This window comes from Ascidiella aspersa, chromosome 8 (genome assembly GCF_963924565.1).
Source record: "Ascidiella aspersa chromosome 8, kaAscAspe10.2, whole genome shotgun sequence".
Classification (NCBI taxonomy): domain Eukaryota; kingdom Metazoa; phylum Chordata; class Ascidiacea; order Phlebobranchia; family Ascidiidae; genus Ascidiella; species Ascidiella aspersa.
Window position 1 is genome coordinate 17,169,610 of NC_139454.1, and position 22,926 is coordinate 17,192,535.

At 34.6% G+C, this 22,926-nt stretch overlaps 2 protein-coding genes across 3 annotated transcripts; one reads left to right on the forward strand and one right to left on the reverse strand.

Moving 5' to 3' along the window:
• The first annotated feature begins 3,685 nt into the window (after positions 1–3,685).
• Positions 3,686–6,857, forward strand: LOC146136581 (DEP domain-containing protein 1B-like). Its single transcript, XM_083395486.1, has 9 exons — positions 3,686–3,945; positions 4,161–4,261; positions 4,374–4,546; positions 4,649–4,846; positions 5,067–5,201; positions 5,305–5,795; positions 5,906–5,979; positions 6,063–6,257; positions 6,462–6,857. The coding sequence occupies exons 1-9, from the start codon at positions 3,688–3,690 to the stop codon at positions 6,736–6,738; spliced, it is 1,902 nt and encodes a 633-aa protein (XP_083251612.1). The 5' UTR covers positions 3,686–3,687; the 3' UTR covers positions 6,739–6,857.
• Positions 6,858–11,263: 4,406 nt separating this feature from the next.
• LOC146136582 (enoyl-CoA hydratase domain-containing protein 3, mitochondrial-like) lies at positions 11,264–18,190 on the reverse strand. 2 transcript variants are annotated; one of them, XM_083395310.1, is made up of 7 exons: positions 18,079–18,190; positions 17,892–17,998; positions 15,810–15,945; positions 15,439–15,629; positions 14,888–14,997; positions 14,589–14,754; positions 11,264–11,833 (listed from the first exon to the last, which is right to left on the reverse strand). In XM_083395310.1, the coding sequence occupies exons 1-7, from the start codon at positions 18,109–18,111 to the stop codon at positions 11,761–11,763; spliced, it is 816 nt and encodes a 271-aa protein (XP_083251436.1). In that variant the 5' UTR covers positions 18,112–18,190; the 3' UTR covers positions 11,264–11,760. The 2 variants fall into 2 exon arrangements, with proteins under 2 accessions (XP_083251436.1, XP_083251435.1); XM_083395309.1 differs by lacking the exon at positions 11,264–11,833 and adding an exon at positions 12,094–13,153.
• Positions 18,191–22,926: the final 4,736 nt, after the last annotated feature.

Consider the following 22,926-nt stretch of genomic DNA (forward strand, 5'->3'; position numbering starts at 1 on the left):
TAAAAAGCCTAAATGATAAGAAACACGAGTTTAGCTATAAATTGTGGTTATACGCGCAATCTGTTCCTACATCATAAAAAAGCTTGCTCTTTTTGGTTACGGCGAAATAAATGTATTTTCTGCCAGTTTATCTCCTTTAAAATTAGCTAATTAGAAAAACGAAGAAAGCAAGATTTGTCTATATAACACATTATGCCTTCTAAATGGAATGCCACTTCGGATTTTGTTCAACTGTAATGGTCAAAGCATTCCACAAAAGCCTAGTTTATATCATCCAACAAATATTTTGTTGTGTTAAAACGTAAAGTAGTGCCAAATTTTCATAAGGAGAAGAACGTCTGCAGAAGTGCTGAAACAAATGTTAAGTCGAGATTGCAAGAAAACAAAGTCAAATACAACGAAAGGTGCGAATTGCGTCTGCATGTAACGCGTCGTGAAAGAGCTCTAATTGTACATAATTCCTATACAGTGTTAATCTTGCCACTTACCCACACATATGTTTTTTTGCTCAACTGCAAAACAGTTAAACAACTTTCGCTGCTGTCACTAAAAGTTTTCACATTTTCGTGTGGTTCTTGTATATGCTGTTAGTTAGGATGAGTCAGTTTAAAGTTATATGTCTGTTATAGAATGTCGATAATTATTGGTTAGTTCACGGTGAGATTGTCGTTCTGCAATCACCTCCCTAATAAATGAATATAATTAAATCTCTGCAGTAACAGTTAGGAGCTTTAGTGTTATAAAACGCGTGTTAAATATAGTTTTAACTTCGCACACAGCAGTAAGTAATTTGACAAGGGTGTAATTAGAAATTGCTAAAATTTATTGTTCAAGGGAGAATTCGCGTTAAATTAAAACATTTACAAACACTGGTGTGTTACTCCTAGTAATAAATTGCATTAATCATGCGGCAATTTCGGTGAGTTTATTCACCTCATATCGTACGAAGTCTCTATTCAAGCAAGTATATTTTATTGCAAAAAATGATTCCCAAAATTGTGAACTGATTTAGCATATTTGCGATCCGACTACAAAAATAGTTTGTATCGCCTATATATCAAAGCAGGCCACACTAATCCTAACAAAACAAACGTTATGTTGCTACGTGATAATTGAATCATACAAAATATTTTTAAACCAAGATTTGTATGAAGTATATAAAAAAACTTGACCAATAATTTAAGCCGATCGACAGTCTTTTTGAGAATTTTAATTAAAATCGAGTAAAGCTAAACAACTGGAAACTATGTTGTGTAGAAAGCCTCAATTAAAAAGCTTTAACGTTTTACCGATGGAATAACTTAAGAACCGGGAACAGTGTAAACGATAAGAAACTAAAGAGTGTTGTATAGGAAGGCCATCAATAACAATTTAGCACAAATTCGTGACAACTCAAAGCGTCAATGTGTTGCTATGTAAAAATATTTTAAGACACCAATTTTTAAAAAATTGTATGCGGGCCCTACGTTTTTCTGTGGACTAAAAATTAAGCTTGTTTGCAGATATTTTTCTTTTAGAATTATTTTCTCAAGGTGAAACAGCACTTTCCGAAACATCGGGGTTAACATGCTATTTGCTTTCGGTGCTAATTGCAATTTCCCTTTGTTTGTTTGGAAAATGTAGTGTAATAGTGTCTTATCGCTGTTTCCTCTCGTAAAAGAGCACGCAGAGAGCCAGGTTGCAATTTAAGTGCAAGTGATAACAGAAAGTAAATATAAAACATGGAACTAATCGCCAAAGCAGGGAACACTGGGGAATCCTCGTTAGATTGTTTATTGACATTGGGAAGTTTACTATCTACATAGAAAGGAAGTGAAACATGTTCTTATGTTTTGTATGTTACAACTTTTTTGGCAAGAGCTTACATATTTTCCAGTTTCTTTCTCGTGTTAACCGTGGACAAAATTGTAAGCATTTAAGATAAATAATATCCTTGAAACAAAAACAATCGATAAAATGTTGCTGTTTGAAAACATTTTTTTTATAAAAAGTGCAGTTAAAGTAGACACAAATAATGTAGAAAAATTGCGACAACGTAGGACTACTCTGATCCCAAGTTAACAAAGGAATTCAAACTAAACTGTTTTCTTCAGCGAATATGGTATAATAAATTCTCGACCCTTTTAAGGTTTAAAAGTAACATATAAAGGGAAAATACGATTAACAGACTTAATCAATGAGTCGAAATGAAAACCAGGGAAATAAGTGAAGAAAGGCCTATAATCGTGCGCATAATCCGCTTGGGAAGCAGTACTTTCAAAGCGGATTTTAATAATTCGTTTGGCGCGGCGATAGTCTGCATCCCCACAGCACGCGGTGTCGGCAACCAGAAGACCTAATTAACCGATAATGGTCATCGGCGCCTGTCATCAAATCTGTGTTGACGGTCTGATATGCCGGCCCTTTGTTATGCAGAGACACGACTGGCGGAGTGGCCGCGGTCCCGCTGTTCGCTACAAGTGCATTCGGCGTGTTTACGCTAGACAGGGCTGTATTTGCTTTGAGAGGAAGTATCTAAAATCGCGTTTCTGGTGCACCTTATAAGAGAACCATTGAAACCTGAAATAGTATCAGTTTTACAACGTATCCCTGAAGCAAAAATCAAGAGTAAAAAGCTAATAGTTCAAGAAGGCTGTTGGTTTGCCAACTAAACGAATAGGTTAACTGTAGAGATAATAATTATTCGTTGGGCATCAAACGCAGTAGAATGGGTTTTAAACTCTGTACGGTATATAAGTTAAAACATAGTTCGACAAGACAAACACGAGATCAACTTGCTTATAAACAGGAGATGTTAACGGCTCTAATTACATCATTTGTGTAAATAGGTCGTCCACAATTTCGCATTCTCCCCATCTGGTATAATGGATTACCCTTACGCGCTTCGTGATTTGTTTTAAAGCGAACAAAAAGATTTAGTTATTGTTCAGTTGTTTTAAGGTGTTCAAGTAAAAGCCGTACAATCAAGCGCAGTTTGAACTAGAGATAACGCACGTGCGCAATCTTTCAGCAAGCTGCACACCGAGAATTTCGGCAAAAGAGAGAACGCATGAGAACAAAAGGGGTAAGCAGGAGAGAAAGGGAACGGGGCGCGCCAAGCAGCCACTCAGGTTTAAGAGCGGCGTTTTTAAACTAGTTTGCTGATCCAGCTAAGTGGCTAAAATCGTGTTTTTGTGCGTCATTTAAACGATACTACCCAGCAGGAAAGTGGTTAGGGGCCCGACGGTGTAACGTCATATTATTGGACCAAGCACCTTGATTGCACGTGTTGTGGATTACGATAGGCACTTTTCGCCGTTGTATGATATCAATTAGACAATAGACAGCGGTACGTTAAACAATAAAAAGAAACCTTTGATACTTTGAATAAAGATAGAGGGTAAAAAAAAGAAAGATAGATGTTTGGTTGTTGATAAATCTCTTTCCGTAATTTTATCAGATCAGATGCTGTTTAGAACCTTTAAAAGGTTGACGCAAGTCGTACATTCAAGTTTTTCGCTTTTAATGAGTTTAAGTTTAGCGAGCTCCTAATAAAGTTTTGTTTATGATTGCACATTTAAAAATCTGCAAAAAGGCTAAGGAGGGACGAGCATCAAAACGTTTCTGCATTGCAAGTGCTTGAACATTTTTCCAAGTAACAATTTATTATTATAACAAAGGTTTACGTTAGTCGCAAAAACTAAAACAATGCCTGAAAAGCGTATATGTTCGACACCAGCAATACCAAAGCCACAATGCGACAAGAAGATAACGCCAGGTCCCTACCGCGCCACGAAGCTTTGGAACGAAATAGTGGAACACTTTCGTAGCGGTATGCCTACTCGGCGACACAGAAGGCATTTAAAAATGCACAACGAATGTTTTACGGCAAATGAAGCTATCGATTTCTTGCTCAAGCTACTAAAAAACAACCACAATATCGGCAGCGAAGTTACGAGAATCCAGGTAAGATTGATGTTATTTGCTTACGCCGGCATGGTGATTTATTTTATTAACATAAGGCTATTAATACATAATTAAGGTTAATGAAAGCATGTATTCTAGTCTCATGGGAAAACACAGCAGTTTGTATTTTAATGGCGTTACAATACGGTAATAATACATAATGTTTATCATGTATGATTCAAACAAATAATATTTTTAAAAAATTTTGTTTAAAGACCACCCAGCTGCTGCGCAAGTTCCTTAAAAATCACGTTATTGAAGATATTCAAGGAAAATGGGGAACAGAATCTGTGAATGATGACAACCATTTATTCAGGTTACTTTTACAACATTATAGTTATATGAAATTCCTTTATAAACGACACCAAGGAACTGTTGCCAAAACTTCCTGTCAAAACACCTTTGTTTATATATAAATTTTATTTTAGATTTCCATCTTCTGCTAAGTCTACACTTAATCAGGATGGTACCAAGAGAAATCCACTTGGAGTAGTGAATAATAATATTATGCAACAAAAAGATAAAGTGAAAAGAAAGAGCAAGTACTACAAGGAACAGAAAATCAGAAAGGATAGCAGTCCACCTAAGAAAAATAATGAAGGTTTGTTTAACACCTACTACTATGTACTGTCGATAATTGACATTTGGTACATTTTTTAGTTTTTGCTTTAAACATTTATTTAACAACCACTTTATTATTTAGATTGCAAATCAACAAGCAGCAATTCTTCAGTTGACAAGCATTGTCCATTACATCAAGTCCCACAATGTAAAGTTACAGCTAAGGTGCTCACGGAAGAAGAAATCAACAATACTTGGAGCGATGTTGTCAAACAGAACATAAAGAAAATCTTAAAATTAGAAACACTCAATGAGTTGGTTTTAGCACAAGATATTAATGGTTAGTGCATAAGAATCTTAATCCATTTTAAGTTTAAATATATTTGTGTGATTAAACAATTAGATAAAATCAACTAATTGTTTAAACACACAAACAATTATAATGGCAAGTTCTTTTATTTAGCAGCCTTTTAAGGTTAGACAAATAGACAATGCACTTGTCTTTGTTTACCTTGAAGCTAACACAATGAACCATTTTAATCCAGGTTTTTTGTGTTTAGGTAAATGGATTAAACACAATGCATTAAATGTGGGAAAGTCCGGTGTTGTACAAGTGCCAATTGATGAGGACCTGCCTTATTGGACACTTAGTGCTATGACATGTCTTGCAAACTGGCCTAATAGTAAAGATACTGGTAAGTAATTCTGTGAAGTATCAATTTAGCTTTCTTGAGAATATACAATAAAATTAAGTTACTAAAACTAGTAATAATAACATATTTACGTTTATCTTTTTAGGCTTGCCGTGTTATCCAGGATTTGAAAATGATGTTTTTAAAGCTGTATGCGAGTATTACTGTCGCACCTCCAACATGAACAACAACGCATCTAAAAAAAACAAGTCAAAACAATACCCAGAAGCTAACATTTGTGCTGAGCTAGAGTCGCACTCTTTAAGTGACCCCCTCCTTACCTTCGGTCTCTACGAACTCTTTACCAACATCATATGTCTACTGCGACCTGAAACAACACAAACAGCAATTATAACATTACAGTACAGTCTTTTGTTATTGCCACCTGCAAACAGAAGAAAACTTCATTTACTACTGCGGCTTATGGCCAAGGTCTCAGTAAACCCTCACCTTACTAATCTAAACCCTCATATGCCAACCAGAATTTTTTTGCTTCACACTTTTTCTCGTCACATTCTTTCTTGCTTTGAGGAGGTATATTTGGATGAACTACTTGCTATGCGCCTAGTCACCTTTTTAATAGACCATCACATGCAGGTGAATATCAATGCTTTTTAGTGCACCTTTCAATATTATTTTAAGTAGCCTTTTTCTGCCAACTTAAAAAAGGTTTGATAAATAATAATATTATACACAATTATGATTAGGTAATGAAAACTCCAGATGACCTAAAATATCAAGTTGAAAAGAAAATTTGCAACCTGGAGAAACCACTCATCAGGTAAACCTCACAATTTCATTTAAAAAAAGCAAAAACCCACACTAAAACCTAGATATATTTTAATTAACAAAATTTGTTTGCAGGTATGCTGATGGAAATGAAGAAGGGTCATTTATTCAATACAGCTATTTTCCAGCTGTGGATCATATCTCACAAAACCACAACTTGGTCCGTTCTAAATCAGTTGATGTCATGAAGTCAATGTCAATTGGAAGAAAACCAACACCTCATTGTGTTTTACCACAAGCAGATTTGAGATATAATAAACACCAAATTGGGTACGCCTTTCTGTTTTAATGTATTGTTTGTATTGATTCCAATGTCAATTATAGCCTTTCCGAAAGTCTAAGAGTTTAATTACCTCTCATGGAAGAGCTTATTACCTTACTAAATAAATTTGTTTAGTTTACAGAGTAATTCTTGTAATAAGAAGTAATGCTTGTAATTGCTTTAATGTTATACTTATAATACTTTTTTCTCAGGCAAAAATCAGTTTTCTTAAATTCTACTGATGAACAAATCAACAAAGTTGATGAAAAGCCAAAACATAGTCGTAGCTCAACATTTACAACCAAGGTTTTCAACCTTAAACCAAAATCTGGTGGTAGTAAAAGCAAGATGAAGCCAGCTCAATCCTGCCCTGACATATGTGACAGAATAAAGTCTACACCAAACACCAACTTACCTACAAAAACTTTTTCTGGATCTAACCGAAATCTAAAATATCTCATTAACAAATTGAGGCGTAATCGTGTGTAATTACTAATTACCTAGTTTTGAATGCATTTACTTGAAGTTCCATTTGTCAGTGTTTTCGCCCATTGTAAATCGTTTACTGTTACCTATGATTTACCTTCTAAAGAAGCAAAGCACTAAAAATGCAACTAATGTTGCTGGATATGTTTTCTTTACTTAACTGTTCTAATTCTTCTTCTTTCAAATATGTGCTTTTCTTTATTTCACAACTAACACTAATAAACTTTCTACAAAAATTAAGACTTTTAATTCCTAATATTAAATAAATAACCAATTTATTTAAAATGCTAGACAGCATAAACAAAATAATTTAACCCTGCCCAGAATGCTGAAATCCAATCGCTCAAATGGACACGGATAAATGTTATTATACACTATTCAAATAATCGAATTATTATTATGATGTTTATTCTTAAGGCAAATCCTTTTGTATTATACTTACAGGCAATATTTAAAAAAAAAGGTAAAATTAATAATAAAGAAAACCACAAGTTGGACGGGACATCACTTTCAGTTCAACTAACTTTTACTCTTTTCAGATGACTTGATTTGGACATAAATATTTCTGTTAATCAATCGACTTTGGCAATAAATTGGAATAGGGACCTTGACTTGCTATTTGTTGAAAATTACCTATCTTTAACTTTTTAAAATGAATTTAAAATGTTCACTGGAGAGGCAAGTTCATGGCGTGTGCCTAGAATGCTCATTTTGCGGATGATTAAACTTTTTAAGGGTGAAACATCCTTTAGTAAAGATAGGCCACTGAATTACATACGTATAAGCCAGTGCTTTTCAACCAGGTGTATCGTACACCCCAGGGTGTACCACACAATTTTTTTAGTGTACCAGAAAAGGGTGTACAGGGGTGTACCAGATAACGCCGCGTGACAATAGGCCGATGACTAGCTATCTGATAGCAATTGCGATATTTCATTTTTAGCATAAAACTAGCATTATTCAACGCTTTTTGTAGCTTAAGCTATAAAACAGGAGATGATATCTATCAAGAGCAATTATTTGACATAAAAAATACGCTTTACAAAGCAACTGCTGAGGGCTACCATATTTTCAGCATCCAAAACGAGGACATTTTTTGCCTGCAAGAAAAAAGAAAGTAGAGTTGTTACGTTTGAGAAAAACGTGCCATATCCACAAGTAAAGCATTCAGCTTCGAAATTATTACGTCCTTTTCTGAAACAAGGATAGTTCTTACGAAGCTCATCAGTAAACAAAGTTTTCCTCTTCAGCATTATAATTTATAGCTTATTTTGTTTTATGGTTGTCTAAATTTAGAGAATAATAAAGAAAAATGAAAGCATCTGCTGAGAACCACCGGCATGCAATAAAATAGACCAGTGTTTCTTAACCTTCTTTCAGCCGCGCCCCTTTTTGGAAATTTTCCTATGCCTTGCACCCCCAAAAATTTGCTAATGTTTTCGTAAACCCCATGAAAAGTAATTCGGCATTTTCAATTAAATATCACTAAGACAACTTGAAAATAGTCAAGTCTGTTGTCGGTCGCGCGAAGCGCGAAAAAAATAGGTTGAATTGGCGCTAAAGTACAATTTTGCGGGGCAATTTGTTAAAAAACATTAGGGCAATTTGTTGGAAAACCTGTTTTAAACCAGCAATTCAGCATGTTTCATGGCTATAAGGAACTAACTCGAAATGCGAAAAAGAGGACATTTGGACACTTTTAAGCGTCCTCGGAGGACCATTCAGTTTTCTTAAAAAAAAAGGACAAATCCTCCTAAAAGAGGACATATGGTAGGCCTAACTATGCTCCTTGTCGACAATTCACATGGCCTGTATTTTAAAGATCGCATTGTTTCGAAACAACAGGAATAGTTACGTAACAATAAGAATGGGCTTCGGGGAAAATTATTTTACGTAAACAAAATATAAAGTTGTGAATGCAGGGTTCCACAGGTTGGGAACCCCTGTAGTAGGGGGAATGACGACGTGTGGTGTGGACTATTTTTATCGAATTTGCGCCGAGACTTTACTGCCTCCTTAAAAGTAATTATAAACAAAAAGTGCAAAAAAATCGGAGGCCCACCTGATTCACAATTGTTATAAAGTTGTAATAACACAAAATCTCATTTAACACATGTTGTGCGGCCCGCAGAGACCTTTCTGAGTTTGGTTTTGGCCCGCGACTACTACACAAAGACCCTTGTGTAAGGATTTGAATAACCTATCCAAGGTTAGGATTAACTCTGCGTAGAGTTTTGCTCATTTCAGCAACCTTATTTGGCAAAAACCAAATACAGTAACTTAAAAATTGAGACAAGTGTCATGAAAGAACCACAGCTGACGGCAGCAGACAATTACGCTATGGTTTTATTGCGACGTGGCCTCGGCGCTTTTTCGGTGGCATGTGCGGTTGCTCTCGCCTTTTCGGGAAAAAGCGAGATGTGTAGACAATAGACATGGTAGCGTCCTTTAGGGATGTGCTTCATATCGGGTCACACTGGGAAACAGGCCAACTGTATAGAGGCTAACCTTATTACTTTTTCGTGCTTTGAAAATGTCTGTTTTTCGCGTTATTTTGCAGGAGTTAGTTTATTCGGCCTGCCGATGTTATTTATACCTGAATTATGACGTCACGCATACTTTTGTGACGTCATATCTGAAAAAATTCATGACCCTCCCCAAACTAAAATCCTAGATCCGGGCCTGATCGTAAACACTTTTCCAGGGACGCATCTTGTCACGACCACACCAAATTCGATTTTTAGTATTTTTCAAATACTATTTTTCAAAATACTAAAACGGAAATTGTTTTCGCGCTTAGCGCGAATCTTTTCTGACTTTCTCGTATTTTTTTTGCAACTTTACAGACAAATAGAGTCCTCTGCTGAAGCACTCTCCCCAATAAAAGATGAACAAACTTAGCCTAAATACTTAGGCCTATATATTTTTAGCGCATCGAAAGTATTCTGTCTTTAAAATATGAGCGAAATACCAAACGTTTTGTAAACTAAAAAAATTATATTTTGTTAACCTAATTTAGTTTATGCCATGTTGTGTGTTTCTCACGATTTATATCGTATTTGCAATATGGCCGTTGTACCGCAAGTAACACATCGGTAACTTCAAGCTTTAAAAAGCAAAAAAAATACCATTAGAAGTTTTGTTATAATTTTTTTTTTATTTGAAGCTTGCCTTTTGAGTCAAAGCGCCCCACAACTTGATAAACGCCAATATATCAACCAATGTACTATTTTTGTCTGTTCTTAATTCTTCACGTTACCGTCTTAATTTAAATTAAACTTTGCATTTTAAAACAAACATAGTCGAAATTTTTTCGCGTTTCGCGCGTCGTCTTGTTTCCTTCTTTAAATTCATCTTAAATTGCACATATTCGCATAACTCCAAACGTAATATAACAAATTCGTTAGCTTTCTGACGACATATTGCGTGTATTTCAGAACCATTTTTGACCCGGCCAGCCATAACATTTTATGTTTCTCATGCGGCCCGCGGATAAAAATAATTGCCCACCCTGGACAAGAGCAAAATATGGTTGCAACGATGCCCTGAAGCAATTTCAAAATCCTGCAACTGAATGTTTGTGGTGCAGGTAAAAAAACAAAGCACACCACGGGCCACATTTTTTCGGTTCTGTGGGCCGTATTTGGAAGAGTAACTTGCGCTACTTAACCAGTAAACTTATCAAACTGCGATCATATTTGGAAATGCAGAGTGAACTTAGTGCAGTTCTAAGCAAAAAGGTCTACGACAATTAGGGCATCCGAATGATCAAAAAGTCTGACTTTTAGATCTTAAACAACTAATTTGACTTAACAAATCCGCACAAGAAGATGAAGTTTAATAATACGAACCCAAACGATAACCAGCAGCACCCTAACTTAAATATTGTGCGTTGATTTCCTAATTGCATAAACGCTTTAGGTCCCCAGTACATCAATGTGTGACATCTTCTGCCCCCAGAGTTTGGGCTTTTTCCCCAGCGTTCTAATAATTATTAAATTTTAGCGTTTGAGTTCAGGTAGGTCGAGTATTATTAATTCTATCTCATATTTTCTTATCTTTTAAGAACTGAACACTTTCAGCGAATATTTTCAATTTATCCAATTGTGCATTGCCACGAACTATAGGTCTAAAAGTAAGACTTTTCTGCCCTTAGATGACCTAATTGTCGTAGAATTTTTTCCTTAGAACTGCACTAATTTCTAACAGATAGGATGGAATTTTTGGTATCCCTTCTCAACATTTATAAATACCGAAATCTCAGTGAAAACGCAATTTCCATCCTTGTCGCATGCCCACGACATATCTTTGCGAGCAAAGATTTTTTGCTCGTGTTAAAATTAAAATCAAAAAAGAAATTTTGTCAAGGATGTTTATCTGTTCATGATGGGAGCATGCACAACCAAGCCTACTGCCTCGGTTCGCACAACTGACTGAAAAAATTGAATATCAGCAACGCTTGCATTAAATGAGTAATGAAATTTTGTATTTGTATAAAGATATGCTATTGATTTCCTATACTTGCAGCCCGGATTATCCTTGTTCCGATTAGGATTACTACAGATTCGGTGTATTAGGTGGACTGGGGTGTATATGTTTTAAGTAAACGTAAAAAGGGTGTACCATTCCAAAAATGGTTGCAAAGGACTGGTATAAGCAATGCAGGCAATTTTAATTAAATGAGATTGAAACAATTTTTTTCGCCTCACTAGTGTTTATAATAAGAATTGCGTTTTTCAATTAGCCTACATTTGGCTGGAGGTTTGCGTATTGAGAAAATTTAAAAAAATGTTTTAATTTAACTTAAATGAAACCTTAATTTAAGTTTATCAATCTAAGGGTGAAGTATTCAAATCCCAACAAAAGTACAAAATGTATCTTTGTAGGCTGCAAATATTTTTACAAATGCATTTTATACCGACAAAATTCTTATCCTTTTAAAATATGTTATTAAATGTAGCTTTGTTATGGACAATAAATTAAATTTGGCTTGAAGTTGTGTAGCATGTAATGTGTTGTCTTCTTTCATAGCATAGTGGAAACACCAATCCAGTATGGCAGAATGCTGGCGACTTGGTGACTATGTCGAACAAAGAATCTGCCAGAAAACCGAACAAATTAATGCAAAAAATTAATCTCATCAATAAAAAATTAATTTTAAAATCTATGTCAAATCCATTTCACTAAAAAAACCTTGTGGGTGTTTTCACACATACTCGATCTCGTATATTATTCAAATCATGTAAGAGGGAATATTTAGGTATTTTAGGACCACAATTGGGTTGAATTGTTTGTGTTGTGTTATTTCGAAAACTTACATAAGTACAAACCAAGTTGTTTTTTTTCTGAAAGGGGTAGTGCTAGGGATATAGCTTGTTTATTATTTTGAAAAGTACTTGATTTCGATCATAAAATTGTTGTGTGTTTGCAGTTTTACTTTGACTGGAAGCACCTAAGTACTCTATAGTAACTAAAACAGACAATCACAATAGTCACAAATCCAGTTAAAAAATAAACAAAAAACAAAGTATGTTGATTTCACAAACATAAACAAAAGACAAGTATGATATTTGCAAGAGTAGATCCAGGGGGTACCAGGGCATGCTCCTTTCTTTAAATTATACTTTTGATATTTTTAACTACACAATTCCCCAAAAATATCTATTTAGCCTTACGACACTATGAATACTATGCCATCTGACACAACCCCGGCAAACAATTTGTAATAAAATTGACTATAAATGCCGTTATTTCCAGCAATATATGCGAATCTCTGTTATAGGTCTATAATATTTTTTAAATTGACCCAATAAATGTGATTTTTTGGACCTTGTATAATGAAACTGGTTTGGAGCGTAATGAAACTGGTTTGGAGCCTGTTTGCACACAGGTTCATTAAAAAACAGCTATCTAGATAACAACGTCAGAGTAAGAAAAGTAGACATGTGCACCCACAGGTTGTACTTTTGCATCACACTTTGGTATTTCTTAATGTCAAAAAAATATTTGCGCACTTGGCTGACTTTAGTATTTTCCTTCTTAATTGCCTTGTTTATCGCCTAAATATGGCAAAGTGTATGCATTCGTTAGGCAAACAGAGCATTTTAACTTTAGGGACTGAACTTCTTAGTAATTGCCAACTTGTATCATTGCTGGTGAACTCTTTTACTCAGTTCAACAAAACAATAAATGTTTAATTAAAAACATTTAACACAATTGTGAGCCATGATGACACAATTATGAAAAGTAACACTTACAATGATTTTGTTTTGTATAAATTAATATAAGCCAACAAAAACATAATAAATGCTAATCAAGGCTGTGATTCCACTTAGGTTTTGTTTTTGCAAGAAAAGCTGTGATTCCTTCTCGTCCATCATGCAAGCTTAGATTTTCAACCATGATGTTAGAAGCATCTCTAAAATTTTTAAGGAAAATGTTTTATGCAAAGGTTTTTACAGGTTACCACAGTTGATTGCTGTTACACTATATAAGATTATTATGCTCCTAGGCACCTTAACTTCAGTATGCAGTACGGTTGGGCATTTGACCAGTCAAATAAAATCCGGTCAATTGACCAGTCAAATACTCGTCAAATAGGTCAAATATTGGTCAAATATATACTATACACATTATCAAAATGCAATTGAAGTTTAAAATAAATCTTGATTGCACCTTTAAATAAATATATGAACGTTTTGGCTCAAGTACAATGGTTTGTAAAACAAAAACAATTATTTTTTGAACATTAATAAGAATCTTTGCAAAACCATGCCCATTTTGGAAGCAATACTATAGCAGTATTGTAGTGATTTTTACCATTACTACAACCACCAAGTTAAGCCATCAAGTTTGTTAACGAAATTTAACAACAAGTAAATGCATCAGTAAAAAATATTTTTACTCTTCGTCACAACTTTTGCCACTATCTGAAATTTCTAAACCATCACCAGGGTCCACTGAAGTCAAAGGATTTGGTTCTTCTAAATTTCTAAGTAGCCAACTAGTGTTTTCTTTTATGGCAAACGCGATTCATCATATACATGCATTTATTTTAAACTAAACAAAATAAATCTACTTTGCTATAACAAACACTTAGTTATTACCACAGAAGATGTGTTTGCATCAGGTTAACCCTACAATTTTATATTTTAATTCTTTAAAAAAGTATTATTAAACAGTATTATTAAAAACTTATATCTTAAATAAACCCTTAAAAAATTTACAACATTTACGAATCCAATATGAGTATTTGGCCGGTTAAATAAAGTGCGGTCAATTGACAGGCTTGCCAACCCTAGTATGCAGAGCGCTTTTTTAGGCCCTGGATGTTTTTCAGGTTGTCAAATAGCCCTGGCATTCAGCCAAGTTACATGCAAGACAACTAGACTGCTATAATGCAAAATAGTAACAAAATGTTGGTTAATTCACATTGTGCATTACTTTCTTGAATTACAGCAAGGGGAAGTATCATCTGCGAAAGCGTTCGCCTGCAAATATAAAAACCGAAATGCTGAAATGACAAGACCAAGTTACGCTTATGTAAAGAACAAATTGTTCTCCTAAATTACTGGAGACACAACGCTTTGTTTCAATAATAATAAGCTGAAGTACAAATTCGGTTTCCAAACAGCTGTTCTGCTTTGTAAGCATTTTGTTCTCGTTAAAAAACGCCGTCCAATGTTGAAAGTTTGTCACCTATGATTATGGTCATATAGTAATTCAAATGTGTTAAATAAATAAATTGGTTAACTAGTGGCAGCAACACATAGCGATAAAATTTTCAACAGTGAGAAAAACAAAGTAAGGAAATATGTTAATAAAGTGATTTTTTCATGCTTTACTGTACTTACTGATATGCTGAATTTCTGTCCTTCACTATTTGACGGTAAAACGTAGATTTTCCCATAGCAAGAACTGATCGACTCTTTGAGCAAATAGTTTCAGCAATTCCCAAAACCTCTTCGCTGAGCTTATCATGTTCTACCACTCGACTAACCAATCCATTTGATAAAGCTTCTGCAAATTTAGGGTACATCAAATTATAAAAATAAACAAACAATAGGATAAATATATATATACAGAATTATAAAACATCAAACTGTATTCCTTTAAATAGAAAGATCATACAAAATAATCTATCCAAATTTACCTTGAGCATCAATCAATTTGCCAGTTAGCAACATGTCTAAAGCCAGTTTTCTTGGTACAGCTCTTCCCAATGCAACAGCAGGTGTGGAACAAAATAAACCAATGTTTACCCTAGTTAACAGCGAAAATATACCACAGGTTAAAAAGATAGATAACAATAATTTATTTGTTTGTACAGTAAAGTGCAAATAGCTGCTTTTCAGAGCGACCTAAACACAAAACAATGAATGAACACAAAGATTTTTATAAAAATCATTTGCTTGAGAAAACCTGTGATATAATTCATAAATTGTCCTTTTAAAAACATGCAGGGTTTTTAAAATTCAAAAATGGTTATCTTGCGCAAAGACCAACATTCAAATTTTTAAGAATATTACAAATAAAAATAAATAATGACTTTAATGATAGTCTGTGCCAACAAAACTTCTTTAAAATGCTCACTAAAATCGAATGTGTTTTATTAATAATGTGCATTATATTTCTAAAGAAAAATTGTCATTACAACTAATGATTTTAACTGAAAGTAGACCTAAAAATCTGTGATTTAATTACCCAGGTGTACAAAAAGTAGCCTTTGTGGAAGCCACCGATATATCACAACTGGCCACAAGTTGACAACCTGCAGCAGTTGCTAGAGCCCCAACTTCACAAATAACAGGAACTGGGATGTCTTGAATCAGTTCCATAACATCACTACACAATCGGAATATGTTGGCATGGTCTGATCGCTTGTTTTTTTGCATCTAATCACAAAAAATGTGACTGGACAATCAGCAGTACATAACTACCAGACAACTAACAAACAACAGATATAAGTTTTAATCAACAAAATCACTTATTAAGCACAAAAATGTGTTTCTTTTACAAAACCTAAAAAGCATTTATGATAAAATTTATCAATTACCACCATAGAAATAAATTACCAACTCCTGGAGGTCATGGCCGGAAGAAAAAACTGGTCCATTGGCCGATATAACTATAACACGGAGATCTTGTTCACGTACTCCACGCAGAATGTTGTCTTTTAAACTCTCCATTAAGGCATAGGACAAAGCATTCCTAACAGAAATATTTATCTATATATATATGAATAGTAAATGATACTAACAAGAAAAAGGCAAAAAACAAAAGCAACGGGAAAAAATTAGCATAAACATATATATCCAGAAACATAGCGTGACATTATCAAAGGGGGGTGTTATGGGACAACCAACCCAAAAACAATTGCGCAATAGCTTCTATGCCCATTGCGCAATAACGTCAGAATGTTATGTAAATTTTAATTGCGCATAAAACGGTGTGGAATTGCATATGAATTACCTTCATAGGTTGTTAAAGTGTCGTACTCAATATAAACAGGCATAAACAAATTTGGTTGTATCTGCAGTTACATTTACCGATTGTAAAGGGCATGGCAAAAAAAAACGTTTTTATCCTTAAAGATATTATTACAAAAACAGATATACTAGAAATTGATCGTATATCTAAAAAAATCAATTAACTATTGCCTACCTAAGTCAGTGGTCGGCAACTTTTTTAAGGCGGCCCAAAATACTATTTCATGAGCTATAGAAGGCTCACTACGTAAAAGCGTTATGAAAAAACAAGGAAGGATCAACGATATTGGTTTGGGTTTGGGGAATGCAAATTTTTTAAATGAGACCACAAAGCTTCATCACAATAAACTTAATTTAAAAAAATCCTGGTGTTGAAAAAATATAAGAGTTAACATAAACTTGCCATTAGCGTATGTACAATTAGGCGCAACCATCGGTGTTAAACATTAAATTATATCGGTTCCAATTACCCAAAATAAACGGCAGAATTGGATGGGAATCCCATTTGGATTAGAATCCAAAGATTCAATATTCTACTTTGTACATCCCTATTCCCTAATCCCTATTCAGTACTAAAGTTTTCAGAGAGACATAAAGTGATTTTCCGTTAAACCTGTTGATGCCAGACAGCCTAATTTATAAAGACATAAATTAACAATTTTGTCTCGTTTTTATCAACTCATTTAAAATAGCTGAAAAATATGAAATGCCTGTTAAAATGAAGACCGATAAGCCATCGCCGATATATTGCAAGTGCAAGATTCTTACTCAACTAAAATGTATGTTCAGTTTTTGCAAGCTACCTTTTTTCCCTTGCCTATTGCTTTAGCTAACTAACCTATGTCATACCATGATTTTTGTGTGAGAATACAATTATAATTTAATTTTTTTACTATCATTTTATAAGTTACCATGTTATGTTGACTAATGTTTTGTTGTAAATGCAATGATGTTGTCTTTCACAAAGGTGCAAAGGCCGAGTGTTCCTTTTTAAGTTTTAAGGGTAATAAAACATTCAACAGAGCGACCTTCGGTGAAAAGTGCTAGACTGACTTGAAGCTAATGAATCGTCACCAGGTTATTAACTGCTTTGTGAATGAGATACACAGGAAAGATTGTCAAAAAAATCACAAAAGAAAAATTAATTTACATGCCTCTTTTCTTCTCTGTTGGCAGGTTGTTTCACTGATAATAATTCTTCCATTACCGGGCCCCCTGTTTTATATTACATGGCTTGGCAACTGGATACTTTGTGAAAACAGCGGTAACAAGCAGTGTTTATGTCGGAATAAGGTCAGACGGGTTTTAAATGCCAGGTGCCATGTTTCTGGTTTAGCATCTCATCAATCTTATTTTAGTTTTTGTAATCATTATTTACTGGAACCTTCAAAGACCCATAACACTTGCCCCTGTATATACAAAGTAGTTGACGGCCTCCAATTTTCTGTTATACCAAATACTGTAACATTAAATTTTTTTTTATATCTGTTAAACACAATTGTTCAAGATAATTGCAAAACTTTAAGAGTAGTTTAAGCGGAACTTGCAAAACATTAAGCAGGTATTTTATAGTATGCCAACCTTTGCAGTAGTTCAAGTTGCACCACAAAGAGCAATATGTACAATAAAATCACAAAATATTGCTGTGTGGATTGTTTAACTACAAACCTTTTAGCTGGATTGTTTAACACAATTTTTCTGATACCATTTTCTTGTGAACAAATTGTTAATGGTTCTGCACTAAGGTGGCGATTAAATGAAGTTGAAAAAGTTCTCTAGAGACAAAAAATCAAATATATATATATATAAAGCATAACGTAACGTGAAATTTCTTAAACAGCAATACAAAACAAACCTGGGCGCCTCTTCTGAAAAATAGACTTAACATAATGAAAACTTGTCCAGGAACATACAATCAACTGTTAAGTCAATTAATAACAAAAACCTGTGGTTCTATAAGTCAAACTGTGGGCAAGAAGTCATCATTAAAAATTAAAATTGTTCTTTATTGTTTAAAAATTCCATAACTATTACAAATAATATTTATAACATAAAAAGTACAGCTTTTTACTAAATTTTGAGTTATACACAAAATCTGAATACCAAAACTAATCTAAGCAAAACATCACAAATGTATTTTAAAGTTGTTTCTTTAAATCAATGGTTTTCAAACTCCGCGAGACAATTTTCTGGGTCCGAGAAGCACCTAACAAAGAAATAAACACGACCCTCCTGAAGAAGAAAACGTTTTGTGCAATAAAATTTTCTGGCAACTTCCTTTTTCCAAACAAAGCTTAACAAACACAATAATAATAATTATGCCGAACATAGGCTTGATTGTGTTGAGAAAAGAAAGAATTATGCTAACTTAATTCCAACGTGTTTGCGCTCGTCAGCACACGCTACGATTAGTTCTTCATTTCTGTGATTCCACACTTTCAGTTGAATTGTGCATTTTGACGATATAGTGTTACTTTTGTGCTAATTAGAGCTGCCAATGTGGGCTGTACGGTCGTGGTTTTTAAACTGTTTGTGATTAATAATGTGACTTTGTTAATATTACAATCCTACAATACTGGATGTGATTCAAGATATAAGGGTTGGGTTGTCCAAAACGGAACCAAACATAGCCGAGCTGATAGCAAAGACTACATTTATCACCGATCCGTTAGAAATTAGAGCATTTTTAAGTTGCAAAGGTAACCATTGCTGGCCTTACAAAATGCTCGGCGCTCTTTCACTTATGTACGTAAAAATTAATAAAAAAAAAACTTTCTTCAAATGCCGCATACCACAACGCATATTGTTTGGGTTAGAGTGCGGGTTAGCCTTTGGTTGAAGGTGGGTCAAGTTATTATCAATAATAAACATAATATTACTTGACCCACCCAAACGCTATCCCGCACCCTAACCCAAACAATATGCGTTGTGGTACGCGGTATTATTTTGTTTTATTTTTTGCATAACTTTTCACGTACATAAGTGAAAGAGCGCCAAATGCGCTACGGGGTTAATGAAGTTTAACTATAGGCCAATATTCAGCGTGGTGACGCATAGTGTAATTCTTAATTTCGCCAGGCTACGCATTACTTTATTAGTTACATGGCATTTTTCCTACATATCATTCGACTTCTTAACAGATCGCATTTGCAGGAAATGAGGATGGACAGTTGACACACAACAACACAAATTTTTAATTCAGGGAATTCCCCCATTTTAGGTTGACGCTAAATAATGACGTCTTAAAATAGTGCTGTGTATGATGTCATAAAATAGTGATATTAATGACATCATAGAAGGAAAAATTATAACAAAAACAGCCAATTAACGTTCAGAAAAAGCGAACTATAAGACCAGAGGCTCCCAACCCCATTCAGTCATGAATTCCTTTGAAAAACTATCAAGCTTACGGGCCCTTAATTTAAAACTACCACATTTTAGAATTGTGGTTGGGTTTTCGATATTTTTGAGTAAAAAGTTAAATCAACAAATTAATATTTAAAGGGATATTTTGTCCCTGTTCAAGTCATTTAGAAAATGATTTTGAATCCATACTTTACACTTAAAGCTACCTAAATTAAAGTATCCAAAGCTACCAATTAAATCACAGATCACTTTTGTGCTCTATGATTAAACCTTTAAACGAGGTCTCTATAAAGAAATTGGTTTTTCATGCGAATCAAAATGCCACGAAGATCAGGGGTCGGCAACCTTTTTTAAGTGGACCAAAACCAAACTTAAAAAGGTCGCTGCGGCCGCACAAAATATTAAAAGAATTGTTTTATTAGAATGTTAGAAGAACCGTAAATCAGGCGGGCTTCGGGTCTTCTTTTGCACTTAAAACGTGTTTAATTTCATTGAAGGAGCGAGTAAAGTGACGGCGCAAAGCGCGAAAAAGGCGTTTGTTTGGTTTAAAATTCGAGTCCACACGTCGTCATTCATATCACCAATGAAAATGGTAATAAAAGTACTTTGAGGAAACGCAATAACCTTAATAATTAATCTAATTCGTTGTTTGTTAACCTTTTAAATCCGGGCGTCATGGCGAGCGAAGCGAGCACGATTTTTTTTTTGTTATACCGGATTTTCTTTTAAATTTCTTACCAGTTTTTTTTTACATTGCGGAAAATTAAAATAAAAAAAAGTATGTCCAATATTTTTTAATACGTTTTCCGTTTGTCCGTGACGCACTTGGCAGACTTCCACGGCGCATCTAGTTCAAAAGACAGCATGAAAACGTAAGCAAAGGGACACGAAATGCGATATACGTGATGAGAATACTCAGCGAAGGAGCAATCGAAATGCAACAAAAACTCGATGTTTGCTTTCTTGACTACAGGAAAGAGTTTGATCGGGTAAATCATGAGCAGATGCTACAGATGCTATAAAACATCAACATTGATGACAAGGATCTGAGAATCATTCAAAACCTTTATTACAACCAACATGCAGTGGTGCGCGTGGGAGACTCTGAAACCGAACTTATTACTATAGAAAAGGGTGTCCGACAGGGATGAGTGTTATCTCCAGACGTTTTCAGTTTATATAGCGAAAACGTCTTAAGAAGTATTGCCGACTTAGAAGGGATCAAAATTGGTGGTGTTATCATCAACAATATTCGATACGCTGATGATACGGTACTTATTGCAACATCCGAGAAGAAGCTTCAAAAGGTGATAACAACGGTTGAAAAATAAAGTATGAAAATGGGAATGGCTTTGAATGAAGATAAAACAGAATGTATGGTAATTGCCAAAGTGGCAGGAGTGAACAAATGTAACATACTAGTTTCAGATAAACCAATTGAACAAACCCGAAGATTTAGATATCTTGGTTGTATACTTACAGATGATAGTCGGTCCAAATCTGAAATTAAAGCCAGAATTGCGCAGGCAAAAAATTGCTTTATAAATCTCAATACAATTTTAATAAACAAAAAAGTAAATGTAAATACTCGTATGAGAGTTCTTAAAAGTTATGTGTGGCCTGTTCTGCTCTACGGGTGTGAATGTTGGACTTTCACAAAGGAACTGATGGATAACCTGAGTATACTTCCCATAAAACCAATCATGAGGTATTAATTCAGACCAATCCACAGAGATTACTGTTAAGCACAATAAAACTTCGGCAACTCAAGTTTTTCGGTCACATAACCAGACAACAAAAACAAGAATACATAATTTCGGGTGGCAAAATATGTGGAAATCGTTCACCTGGACGGCAAAGAAAAATGCTTATTAATCAACTGAGGGACTTTCTAGACATGAAAGCAGAGAATGTTTTTGAATTGGCAAGAAATAGTCACATATGGAGAAAACAGTGTTTCATGGCAGCCGAAGCCTGGTTCAGACATGGCACTGAAAGATGATAATGAGTTAAAATAGTCAAAAAGTATTTTAAATGGACTTGTCTAGTTTGTCTAAGAGGTGTCGGGCCGGATGAGTAACATTGGCCGGCCGATCCGCCACGCGGGCCGTAGGTTACCGACCCCAGGTTTAGATTCTCATTAAGGGGAAAATTTTTCCGGGCAATTAGCGATTAGGTCTTCCTTTAATTTTATTGAAATCATGTTACCATTAGCCAATACTTTTCGACCCAATGCAACAGTAAATCCATTTAATATGTACCGTATTCTTTATTATAGTTACGCTATTACCCTCCATTACAATTGGCCCTTTTGCTAAAGGTAAAGCCTGATCTGCTGCTAATACGTCGCATTAAAATAAGATACATTGTGACATCGTAAAAAGGATTCTGTTCAACAAGAAATCTCAATCTGAGTTAAAGTAAACGTGGCAATCAGCAAAAAACTTTCCAAATAGTTAATAAGTTTGGCGGCACTAATTCATTTTAGTGCCTAACAAGTTGTTGGTACACATTTGAAAAGCTCTGTCAGTTTTCAGTTAACTCGCGGACCTCCTAAGGCTAAGCCTGACCTCTGTTCTTAACCACCCTCGTCTCTCACGGTTAACCAGTCACTAGTTTAAGAAACTCTGATCTTTAAAAACTACCAAAATTTTTGCGGCACAGTTAGTATATGTTGTGGCACACAGCTTAGGAATCACTGATGTAAAAAACGGGAGGAGGTAAAGGTAACCCCACGCCCACACACAAACAAAAAGAGTATCATGTACTTTGTACGTGAGTATTCTATAGTGTAATTTATGCAATTACAATATCGGGAAAGTCCCAGTTACAACACGTGTTTTGAATTTTACCAAGTTGTGATCTACAGTTATATTTTTGAAGGTAGGCCTAGTTTGTAGGGTTGCCAATTCTGCAAATAGGTTAACTTTTTTCACATTTTTCTTCAGCGACAGTTGCTATACGGGATAGAAAGTGGTATAGCAGTATGTTACAGATCTTTTTCGTAAGTTCTTTAACTATTTGCCGTATGTTTATCATTCCTATTTCAAGAATAGCTAAGGAGAGGCACTGTGAATCAAAACATTAGTTATGTAATGCATACAAAGCTAATTTATGAATATATAAAAGAGGTGATGTTAAATAAATGAGGTTAAGTACCTAAATAGTTTATATTAGGAATAGGGATGTTCAAAGTAGAATCCCAAGGTATTCTAGAATAATAGGTTTTGAATCTAGAATAACGAATCCAGAATAGCGAATCCTAGTATATTTTTATTAAATGATATAACCTTGGTTTTGTTTGGGGAAGGGATTAATCTTAATCTACCCCACAGGG

Excerpts from the sequence above, each read along its gene's own strand:
- LOC146136581 (XM_083395486.1), top strand. The coding sequence starts at position 3,688 with ATGCCTGAAAAGCGTATATGTTCGACACCAGCAATACCAAAGCCACAA. Across the intron at positions 4,547-4,648 it reads ACCTAAGAAAAATAATGAAG|ATTGCAAATCAACAAGCAGC; the intron begins GTTTGTTTAACA and ends TTTATTATTTAG. Across the intron at positions 5,980-6,062 it reads CTGGAGAAACCACTCATCAG|GTATGCTGATGGAAATGAAG; the intron begins GTAAACCTCACA and ends ATTTGTTTGCAG.
- LOC146136582 (XM_083395309.1), bottom strand. The coding sequence starts at position 18,111 with ATGTTAAGTCTATTTTTCAGAAGAGGCGCCCAG. Across the intron at positions 15,630-15,809 it reads GCCATGACCTCCAGGAGTTG|ATGCAAAAAAACAAGCGATC; the intron begins GTAATTTATTTC and ends TTTTGTGATTAG. Across the intron at positions 14,998-15,438 it reads GCTACTTTTTGTACACCTGG|GGTAAACATTGGTTTATTTT; the intron begins GTAATTAAATCA and ends GCTGTTAACTAG.